Source organism: Pan paniscus, chromosome 14, assembly GCF_029289425.2.
Source record: "Pan paniscus chromosome 14, NHGRI_mPanPan1-v2.0_pri, whole genome shotgun sequence".
NCBI lineage: Eukaryota > Metazoa > Chordata > Mammalia > Primates > Hominidae > Pan > Pan paniscus.
In genome coordinates, this window is record NC_073263.2 from 19408079 (window position 1) to 19419898 (window position 11820).

The 11820-nt window shown below is 47.5% G+C and overlaps 1 protein-coding gene across 16 annotated transcripts in view; it reads right to left on the minus strand.

Annotated features, from left to right (window-relative positions):
- Positions 1 to 2780, minus strand: part of PSPC1 (paraspeckle component 1) — a 106577-nt gene extending 103797 nt beyond the window's left edge. For 12 of the 16 annotated variants that reach the window (XR_008954733.2, XR_010109660.1, XR_010109658.1 and 9 more), the window contains exon 1: positions 1049 to 1688. Coding sequence is in view for 6 of the 16 variants with exons in the window: in XM_055097134.2 (XP_054953109.1) it covers positions 1049 to 1420 (372 nt within the window). In the remaining 10 variants the exon portion in view is untranslated. Of the gene's footprint in view, positions 1 to 1048 lie in introns of all 16 variants that reach the window. The other 4 variants (XR_609668.5, XR_609667.3, XR_010109659.1 and 1 more) reach the window with 3 other exon arrangements.
- Between the last annotated feature and the right edge of the window lie 9040 nt (positions 2781 to 11820).

Sequence of the window (11820 nt, forward strand, 5' to 3'; positions counted from 1 at the left end):
ATGGAGTTTCGCCATGTTGGCCAGGCTTGTTCAAATTTTTTTAAAATATAAAGGAATCATAATTTTTGCATAAATTATTGGAAAACTTTTCAAAGTTTAGATTAAAAGAGAGTAAGCTATATTACTCTGATACTGGGATATGTATCAGTAATTTATGAAGTAGTACTGTGTATCATCTATTCTCCCCCCTATAAAAACGTGAAACTCTCCAGGATGTTTGGTAGAAAAACACTATATTAGATACATACAATTAAACACCCTCTCATTACTGCAGATTAAACGGTGTTACTTGAGTACAGAGTTTGGGCACCTAAGCAGTTTAAGGTAAATAGCAGGCTGCACTGAGGTGAGAAATAAAGTGGCAGGCCAAGGCAGGAGGATCGCTCATGCTCAGGAGTTCGAGACCAGCCTGGGCAACATAGCGAGACCCCATTTCTATTAAAATAAATAAATTTAATTTAAAAAGAAATAAAGTGGTCTACCCTTAAACGCATATAGGTGTGGTTGAAGCCAAGGATGGGATGTTAATAATTGTTTAAGAAGCAAGTCTCCTGGATAGACCCTCACGACCAGTGATACGTCTGGTCCGACTTAAGCTTCCTTTCCAAATTTACATCCAATTCGTTTTTTATGGCACGATTTTTGCCTTGAAGAATTCTCACCCCAAAACGCTGCCCGCCCCTGTCCCCGGACCCTTTCGGTACCCGGGGCAACGGGGAACCCGGGAGCGCTCGCTACCTGGGCAGGGTGCACCATGCCCGATCCAGCGCAGGGCAGCAGGCCTGCAGCCACCGCAAAGCACGATCGGCGCACGGCAGAAAACGGCGGCCACTGTGAGCGCAGGAAATCCCGGGACCGCGAACTCGAAACCAAAGGCGCCGAGCTGGGGAAGCGGCCAACCCCGCACAGAGGAATCGATGAGGCCGAGCGGCGCCACGGTTGCCATAGGTTGAGACAGCGTCCTAGGACGAGGCTGGCCTCAGCCCCACGACCCCGCGGCCACCCCGACAGTCCTTTTGTTCCCTCGCGCGGGCGGCCTGACACTCACCAAGCGGATGAAGCCGAAGCCACGGTCCCGGTTGATGAAGACTTCGCTGGGCTCGCCATAGCGTTCGAAGAGCCTCTTGAAGTCCTCCTCCGTGATGTCGGTGGGCAGATTTCCCACGAAGAGGCGGCAGCGCTGCGTGTACGTCTTCTCGCCCGGCTTGAGGAAACTCTTGATGTCGATAGTGAACCCCATCTCCTCGTCCGGGTGGTCCTCCGGAGGCGCGGGCGCGGGCGGTGCCGGCTCCCCGGCAAGAGCGAGCGCCATGGCTGCCGCGGCCGCCGGCTCGCTCTCGCCCACCGCGGACTCCAGAGCGCGAAGGCGGGCCGGGTTTTTCTCAATGCGCACTTGCTTCAGGTTTCCTCTTAACATCATCTTACTGAGTTCGCCTCGGACACCGGATACAGGCCTAGATTTATAGACAGTGTGTCTATATATATGTATACGTCTCTACATAAACCTATGCCAACAAAATATCGACAATCAAGAGACCGCTAGGTAGGCGAGTCGGCAACCCGTCCTCCCCCAACTCACGCCCGCTGCAACTGCACATTCAAAATGGCGCTGCCACAAACTGCAGTTAGAAGAAGAGACGCCGGTGCAAGTCCCACCCCTCCGCCAAAGCCGGCGCCGGAACGACGCGCCTGCGCACTCGCGGCACCAACGGACCGTTGACTGACCGCGCATGCGCATAACGTTGCGCGTGCAATCGACAAATCTCCTAGGAGGGTGAAGACGTCCCTTCCCATCCTGCTAAAATATCAAAACTGTTGTTGGCTGTACTCTTGGGACAAATTATGTGATGTGTGCAGCAGTGTGTGAAAATACAATGACTTGAGTAAACATCCTTACCCTTTTAGATATCAAGCTCAATTTTGTTTTGTTTTGTTTTGTTTTTTGAGATGGGAGTCTCCCTCTGTCGCCCAGACTGGAGTGCAATGGCGCGATCTCGGCTCACTGCAACCTCTGCCTTCTGGGTTCAAGCAATTCTCCTGCCTCAGCCTCCTGAGTAGCTGAGATTACAGGCGCGCACCACCACGCCTGGCTAATTTTTTTGTATTTTTAGTAGAGACGGGTTCACCATGTTGGTAAGGCTGGTCTCAAACTCCTGACCTTGTGATCCACCCGCCTCGGACTCCCAAAGTGTTGGGATTACAGGCGTGAGTCGCCGCGCCCGGCCATATCAAGCTCAATTTTCAATGATTGTGGAAAAATAAAAACTTGCATAGTTTGGATGTAGCATTCAATAACAAGATACCTCCCAGTAATTTTTTAAAATCTTTATTTCTCTTTCAAGAGCAAGGTTTTTATATTTCCTAGTTAAACAATACAATTCTATAAAATAACTGTGCTGTTGATTATTGGCCTCAGAGGACTCCGTGAAATTGCTTATAAAATTAGTATAATCAGGCCATGAGCTCTTATGGGCCATAGTCTTATGACAAGGGTCAACAAACTTTTTCTGTAAAGGGCCAGATAGCCAGTATTTCAGATTTGGAGGCCACATTCTCTAACAACTACTCAACTCTATGCTCCTGGCACATGGTGACTCCTTAATGAATGTTGAAAAGAAATGAACTCAGTCACTATGCAAAACAGTTCAGCAGTATCTCATGAAGCTTGACATTTGCTTACTTTACAATAGCAATCCCATTTCTAAGTATTTACCCAAGTGAAATGAAAACTTGTGTTCCCACAAAAATCTGTATGCAAATGTTTACAGGGGCTTTATTTGTCCTCAAAACAAAAACAAAAGAAACAATTCAAATGTCCTTCCACTGGTGAATGGATAAACAGTGGTACGTCCACGTAACAGGATACTACTCAGCAATAAAAAGGAATAAACTACTGATACAAGCAACACCATGAACTGATACAAGCAATGCCCTGACTCAAAAGGTTACAAACTGTGTATATAACATTCTGGAAAAGGCAAAACTATTGCTGCAGAACACAGATTGGTGGTTGCCAGGGACTGGGATGTGGAGGGCAGTTAACCACATGGTGACACTCGGAAGCTTTTGGAATGATGGAACTAAATCTTGATTGTGGTGATGACTACACAATTGTATGCTTTTGTCAAAACTAAGTCTAACTGTGCACTAAAAGGGTGAATGTTGGCCGGGCTCAGTGACTCACACCTGTAATCCCACCACTTTGGAGGCCAAGGCAGGCGGACCAACTGAGGTCAGGAGTTCGAGACCAGCCTGGCTAACATGGTGAAACCCCGTTTCTCCTAAAATTACAAAAAATTAGCCAGGCATGTTGGTGCAAGCCTGTAGTCCCAGCTATTCAGGAGGCAAAGGCAGGAGAATCGCTTGAACCCGGAAGGCGGAGGTTGCAGTGAGCTGAATGGTGCCATTTCACTCCAGCTTGGGCAACAAGAGACAAAAAAAAGGGTGAATGTTACTGTACTTAAGTTATACTTTGAACAAACATTTTTTTAACTATCCAAAAGAATAAAAATAAAACATAATCAACACTAATCTCTATTTACCATAGTCCTCAGTCACCACCCAAATCCTTTTTTTTTTTTTTTTTTTGAGACGGAGTTTCATTCTTCTTGCCCAGGCTGGAGTGCAGTGGCACAATCTCGGCTCACTGCAACCTCTGCCTCCCGGGTTCAAGTGATTCTCCTGCCTCAGCCTCCCAAGTAGCTGGGATTACAGGTGCCTGCCACCACGCCCAGCTAATTTTTTATATCTTTAGTAGAGACAGGATTTCGACATGTTGGGCAAGCTGGTCTGGAACTCCTAACCTCAGGTGATCCGCCCGCCTTGGCCTCCGAAAGTGCTGAGATTACAGGCGTGAGCAACCGTGCCCAGCCGTCACCACCCAAATTTGAATCCCCCAGATTCTAATACACATCCAACTCTGTACAGTCCACAATCTGACCCAGTTTCCCCCATCCCTCCCAGGTGCTCCAAAACCTTCTATTGTACTGAGTCCTTGGAAATTCACTCTCTGTCATCAGCAAAATCATCTGTCCTTAACTTTTTCTCTGATCACTTTCCTGCTTTAACTGGAACATGGTCTTCCTCTGAGGACTGCTTCCCCTGCAGCCCTCTCCAGAAGTGGGTGTGTTCTTATCCTACATCTCATGTGTCATAGGACATAGAATAGAAGCTTCTTGATCCCTTTCAACTTCAAGTCCATTTCCCTTCCTTTCTTTGACAAAAATCCCAACTCCAACAAGGTCATCCCAACTCAAACTCTCACTCTCATGCTCACTAGTCCCTCCCTAGACCACATGTCTCTCCCTGCTCTCCCTGTAATATTATTCTGAACTCTCTTTAAATGCATTACCACAAATAGGCTGGGCACGCTGGCTCATGCCTGTAATCCCAGCACTTTGGGAGGCCGAGGCAGGTGGATAACCTGAGGTCAGGAGTTGGAGACCAGCCTGGCCAACATAGTGAAACCCTGTCTCTACTAAAAATACAAAAAAGGCCGGGTGTGGTGGCTCACGCCTGTAATCCCAGCACTTTGGGAAGCTGAGGCTGGCAGATCACGAGGTCAGGATATTGAGACCATCCCAGCTAACAAGGTGAAAGCCCGTCTCTACTAAAAATACAAAAATTAGCTGGGCGTGGCGGGCACCTGTAATCCCAGCTACTGGGGAGACTGAGGCAGGACAATGGTGTGAACCCAGGAAGTGGAGCTTGCAGTGAGCCGAGATCGCGCCACTGCACTCCAGCCTGGGCGACAGAGCGGGATTCCATCTCAAAAAAAAAAAAAAAAAAAAGAGTTTTGGCTGGACTCTGGCTCACGCCTATAATCCCAGCACTTTGGGAGGCCGAGGCAGGTGGGTCACCTGGCATTAGAAGTTTGAGACCAGCCTGGCCAACATGGTGAAACCCCGTCTATACTAAAGTTACCAAAAATTAGCCTGGCGTGGTGTCGGGTGCCTGTAATCCCAGCTACTCGAGAGGCTGAGGCATGGGAATCTCCTGAACCCGGGAGGCGGAGGTTGCAGTGAGCTGAGATCATGCCACTGCACTCCAGCCTGGGCAACAGAGCGAGACTCCGTTTAAAAAAAAAAAAAGAGTTTCTGCATTATATGTCTCCAATTGTTCATCATTTATTTTCTTCTCTAGCCACAGTAATGAGTCTTCTGCCCCCACCATTTCATTCTTCTGAACCCTTCTTTGTCATAGTCAGCAACATCCTCCACTTTGCCAAACCCCATATTCAAATCTCAGATCTTCCTCCAGTCAACCTTTTAGCAGCATTTGACATTTATAGATCTTTGCCTTGGCTTATTCAACTATAAAATGGGCATAATATCTACTTCACAGAGGTATTGTGCATATTAAATGCTTAACTAAGGCTGGGATCAGTGGGTCATGCCTGTAATTTCAGCACTTTGGGAGGCCAAGGCAGGTAGATCACTTGAGGTCAGGAGTTCAAGACCAGCCTGGCCAATATGGCGAAACCCCATCTCTACTAAAGATACAAAAATTAGCCAGGTGTGGTGGCGGGAGCCTGTAATCCCAGCTGCTCGGGAGGGTGAGGCAGGAGAATCACTTGAACACTGGAGGTGGAGGTTGCAGTAAGCCAATATCACACCACTGCACTCTAGCCTGGGCTTTGCAGTAGGACTCTGTCTCAAATAAATAAATAAATAAATAAATAAATAAATAAATAAATAAATAAATGCTTAATTAAAGTACTTGGCTGGGTGCGGTGGCTCACGCCTGTAATCCCAGCACTTTGGGAGGCCAAGGCAGGCGGACCACAAGATCAGATCGAGACCATCCTGGCTAACACGGTGAAACCCTGTCTCCACTAAAAACATAAAAAATTAGCCGGGCATGGTGACAGGCGCCTGTAGTTCCAGCTACTCGGGAGGCTAAGGCAGGAGAATGGTGTGAACCCAGGAGGCAGAGCTTGCAGTAAGCCGAGATCACGCCACTGCACTCCAGCCTGGGCGACAGAGCGAGACTCTGTCTCAAAAAAAAAAAAAAAAGAAAAAGAAAATATTCTGCCATCATAAATATTAGTCAGTATAGCTGGGCACGGTGGTTCACGCCTGTAATCCCAGCACTTTGGGAGTGGGAGGCGGGTGGATCACTTGAGGTCAGGAGTTCCAGAGCAGCCTGGCCAACATAGTGACACTTCGTCTCTACTAAAAATACAAAAATTAGCCGGGAGTGGTGGTAGGCATCTGTAATCCCAGCTAGTCAGGAGGCTGAGGCACAAGAATCCCTCGAACCAGGGAGGCGGAGGATGCAGTGAGCCAAGATCATGCCACTGTATTCCAGCCTGGGTGACAGAGTGAGACTCCGTCTCAAAATAAATAAATAAATAAATATTAGTCAGTGTTATCATTGATCGCTTTCCTGCCCCCTTCTTGAAACTGTTCTGTCATTACTCCTGTCACACTCTTCTGTGTTATTCCTGCCTCACTGGCTACTTCTCAGTACCTCTGCCTCTCTCAAGAATCTTGACTCCTGAGAGAGCCAAGAGAACCACAGGCCTCAGCTCTCCTCTCCTCTTCAGCTACACTGATTTCCCAGGTCAGACCTGCACACTAGTGTGCCTCAGATGCATTAGAATTGGTTTTCTAAATCTTGACACTATAGAAATTTTGACCAAATGATTATTTATTGTAAGGGAATGTTGAGCAGCATCCCTGGCTTCTACCCACTGGATGCCAGTAGCACCCATTCCCAGTGACAACCCAAAATGTGCCAGGCATTATTATTATGATTTTTTCTGAGACGGAGTCTCACTCTGTTGCCCAGGCTGGAGTCCAGTGGCACGATCTCAGTTCACTGCAACCTCTGTCTCCCAGGTTCAAGTGATTCTCTTGCCTCAGCCTCCTGAATAGCTGGGATTACAGGCACATGACACCACGGCTGGCTAATTTTTGTATTTTTAGTAGAGACAGGGTTTCACCATGCTGGCCAGGCTGGTCTCAAACTCCTGCCCACAGGTGATCTGCCTGCCTCGGCCTCCCAAAGTGCTGAGATTACAGGTGTGAGCCACCATACCTGTCCTACTACCACCTTTTACAGATGAAAAAACCTAGGACAGGCCGGGTGCGGTGGCTCATGCTTGTAATCCCAGCACTTTGGGAGACCGAGGCAGGTGGACCACGAGGTCAGGAGATCGGGACCATCCTGGCTAACATGGTGAAACCCTGTCTCTACTAAAAATACAAAAAAATTAGCCGGGCGTGGTGGCGGGCGCCCATAGTCTCAGCTACCCGGGAGGCTGAGGCAGGAGAATGGCATGAGTGAACCCGGGAGGCAGAGCTTGCAGTGAGCTGAGCCAGCACCACTGCACTCCAGCCTGGGCGACAGAGCAAGACTCTGTCTCAAAAAAAAAAAAGAAAAAAGAAAAAACCTAGGACAAAGAGATGCTAAGTAACTTGCCAAAGATCACACAATTAATACGAAGTTGAAGGCTGCGTGAGGTGGCTCAAGGCCAGGCGCCTTGGCTCACTCCTGTAATCTCAAAACTTTGGGAGGCTGAGGCTGGGATCATTTGAAGTCAGGAGTTCAAGACCAGCCTGACCAACATGGTGAAACCCCGTCTCTACTAAAAATACAAAAAATTAGCCAGGCAGTAATGGTGTGTGCCTGTAATCCCACCTACTCGGGAGGCTGAGGCAGGAGAATTGCTTGAGCCTGGGAGGCCAAGGTTGCAGTAAGCTGAGATCGCAACAGTGCACTCCAGTCTGGGCGACAGAGTGAGACCCTGGCTCATAAAAAAAAAAACACAAAAAAACAAACAAAAAAAACCAGTTGAGCTAGGATGTGAATTGGTGAATTGCTAAACAAAATGTATGGGAAGCAGCCAGGCATGGTGGCTCATGCCTGTAGTCCCAGCACTTTGGGAAGCCAAGACAGGTGGATCACTTGAGGCCAGGAGTTCAAGACCAGCTGGCCAACGTGGTGAAACCCCGTCTCTACTAAAATACAAAAAACAGCTGGGCATGGTGGCAGGCACCTGTAATCCCAGCTACTGGGGAGGCTGAAGCAGGAGAATCGCCTGAAGCCAGGAGGTGGAGGTTGCAGTCAGCCAAGATTGTGCCACTGCACTCCAGCCTGAGCAACAGAGTGAGACTCAAAAAATAATAATAATAAAAACAAAACAAACAACCCCCCCCCAAAAAAACAAAATTAATAATAATAAATAATTAAAATAATAAAAACAGAAGCCAGGAAATGTGGCTCTAAAATCACTAGTCTCACCTCTGTTATGAGGCTATAGAAAATAAAATAGGCCAGGCGCAGTGGCTCATGCCTGTAATCCCAGCACTTTGGGAGGCTGAGATGGGTGGATCATCTGAGGTCGGGAGTTTGAGACCAGCCTGACCAACATGGAGAAACCCCGTCTCTACTAATAAACTACAAAATAAGCCGGGCATGGTGTCGGGCACCTGTAATCCCAGCTACTCAGGAGGCCAAGGCAGGAGAATCGCCTGGACCTGTGAGGCAGAGATTGCGGTGAGCCAAGATCGTGCCATTGCACTCCAGCCTGGGCAACAAGAGCAAAACTCCGTCTCAAAAAATAATAATAATAAATAAATAAAATAAAATCAGTAGTCAAAGTTGCCCCCTAGTTACTTTACACGTATACCTGGATGCCAAGCATCTCAAATGTAAAGTGTCCAGACCAAGACTGTGGGTGATCTCTTCACAGACCTTTCTGGACCCAGTCCTTACCATTTCATGAATGGCACTGCTATTCATCCACATCTTCAAACCATCAAACTAGAGGTCTTACTTTACTCCCTTTTTTTTTTTTTTTTTTTTTTGAGACGGAGTCTCGCTCTGTCGCCCAGGCTGGAGTGCAGTGGCGCGATCTCAGCTCACTGTAAGCTCCGCCTCCCAGGTTCATGCCATTCTCCTGCCTCAGCCTCCCGAGCAGCTGGGACTACAGGCGCCCGCCACCACGCCCAGCTAATTTTTTTTATATTTTTAGTACAGACGGGGTTTCACCGTGTTAGCCAGGATGGTCTCAATCTCCTGACCTTGTGATCCGCCTGCCTCGGCCTCCCAAAGTGCTGGGATTACAGGCTTGAGCCACCGCGCCCAGCCTACTTCTTTTCTTACTACAGCAACAATATCCAATCAGCAAATCCTGTTGGCTCTACTTTCAAAATATATCCTGAACACATTCTAAGCCAACTCATCATCATCTAATAACTACTAGCCATTATCTGATAACTACTGAAGTACTCTCCTAATTATCTTCTTGCTTCCCCTCCTGCTCTGCTAACGTCCTTTCTCTTTCTTTTTTGTTTTATTTTTATTAATTTTCCCCAGAGAAGTACTAACATCTATTCTCTAGACAGCAGTGATGTATTTTATCATATTATTATTATCTTTTTAGACAATATCTCCCTGTGTCATTCCAGGCTGGAGTGCAGTGGTACCATCACAGCTCACTGTGCCTCAACTCCCCCAGGCTCAAATGATCCTCCTGCCTCAGCCTCCCAAGTTCCTGGGACTACAAGCATGTGCCACCACATCTGGTTTTTTTTTTTTTCGAGACGGGGTTTCACTCTTGTTGCCCAAGTTGGAGTGCAATGGCGCAATCTCGGCTCACTGCAACCTCTGCCTCCCAGGTTCAAGCGATTATCCTGCCTCAGCCTCTGGAGTAGCTGGGATTACAGGCATGTGCCACCATGCCTGGCTAATTTTGTATTTTTAGTAGAGATGGGGTTTCTCCATGTCTATCAGGCTGGTCTCGAATTCCTGACCTCAGGTGATCTGCCTACCTCGGCCTCCAAAGTGCTGAGATTACAGGCGTGAGCCACTTTGCCCAGTCCATCTGGCTTATTTTTAATTTTTTTAGTGGTGTGTTTTTTTGTTTTGTTTTGTTTTGTTTTTTGAGATGGTGTCTTGCTCTTTTGCCCAAGCTGGAGTGCAGTGGCTTGATACCAGCTCACTGCAACATCCACCTCCCGGGTTCAAGTGATTTTCCTGCCTCAGCTTCCAAAGTAGCTGGGATTACAGGCCCGCACCAATATGCCTGGCTAATTTTTTTATATTTTTCGTAGAGATGTGGTTTCACCATGTTGGCCAGGCTGGTCTCAAACTCCTGACATCGTGATCCAACCACCTTGGCCTCCCAAAGTGCTGGAATTACAGGCTTGAGCCACTGCGCCTGGCCTTGTGATGTTGTCTTTACATGTTGCCCAGGCTGGTCTCAAACTCCTAGGCTCAAGCAATCCTCCCACCTCGGCCTCCCAAAAGTGCTGGAATTGCAGGCACAAGCCACTGCACCCAGCTCAGAGATGTATTTTAAATTTAAGTCACACTTTTGCTTTCGGGAAGATCTTGTCAAGACATAATGAGAAACCTGCTTGCTAAAACTACCAAAAAATGCTGGAAAAACTAGAAAAATAAATCCTTTACATGCAGAGCTAAATTCCCAAAAGAATAAGAGAAATACACCCTGGTATAATATGAAATATACTTGGGCTTTGTCCCCACTTCCTGTCATGGAGCTTTATTTTAATTTAATTTTATTTTATTTTATTTATCTATTTATTTTGAGTCTCAGGCTGGAGTGCACTGGCAGGATCATAGTCCACTGCATCCTCAAACTCCTCGTCTCAAAGGGTCCTCCTAGCTCAACCTCACCAAGTGCTGGGATTACAGGCTTGGGTCATGGTACCCTGGCATCACAAAGCCTTTAAAACCTTTGGAACTTCCTGAGGGATGGGAGGGTCTTTTGTTATTAATAATGAGCCCCTTTGATAACACCTGAGTTTATGCTAATGCAGAAACTTGAAATAGGGAGGGGGGTACCTTAGGCAGCACTGGCTGGGGCTGGGCTCCAGAAAGATCAAGTGATTAGAGGATTAGGGGGTTGGAACTCTCAGCCCCAGCCAGTGAGAAAAAATAACTTTTATCTGAGGAATGCAAATCCTTTAAATTACGAACCCTGTGAACCCAGTGGCTCCTCCCTGTAATCCCAGCACTTTGGGAGGCCAAAGAGAGAGGATCCCTAGAGCCCAGGCGTTCAAGACAAGCCTGGGCAACACAGCAAGACCTTGTCTTTTTTTTTTTTTTTCTTTTGAGACGGAGTCTTGCTGTGTCGCCCAGGCTGGAGTGCAATGGCGTGATCTCAGCTCACTGCAACCTCCGCCTCCCAGGTTCAAGCAATTCTCCTATCTTAGCCTCCTGAGTAGCTGGGACTACAGGCGCCCGCCACCACGCCCAGCTAATTTTTCGTAATTTTAGCAGAGACAGGGTTGCACTGTGTTAGCCAGGCTGGTCTCGATCTCCTGACCTCATGATCTGCCCGCCTCGGCCTCCCAAAGTGCTGGGATTACAGGCTTGAGCCACCGCACCTGGCCAAGACCTTGTCTTTACAAAAATAAAAAAAATTACAAAATTATCCAGGAATGGTTGCAAATGCCTGTAGTGTCAGCCACTCGACCACTTGGGAGGCTGAGGTGGGAGCTCACTTGAACCCAGGGGTTTAAGCATGCAGTGAGCTATGATAGCATCACTGCACTTCAGCCTGGGCAACAGAGCAAGACATTATCTCCAAAAATTAAAAATTTAAAAAAAAATTAAAAAGTAAAAATAAATTATTAGCCCCCAAGGAGACATTAAAATGAGACAGCAGTCATAACCTACTCCTTCCTTTCAGCTATGTATTCATCGTTTAAACTGCTTGCTATCTGAGCAAGGTGGCTCACCCCTGTAATCCCAGCACTTTGGGAAGCTGAGGTGGGCAGATCACTTGAGTCCCAGAGTTCAAGACCAGCCTGGGCAACACAGGGAGACCCTATCTCTACAAAAAAA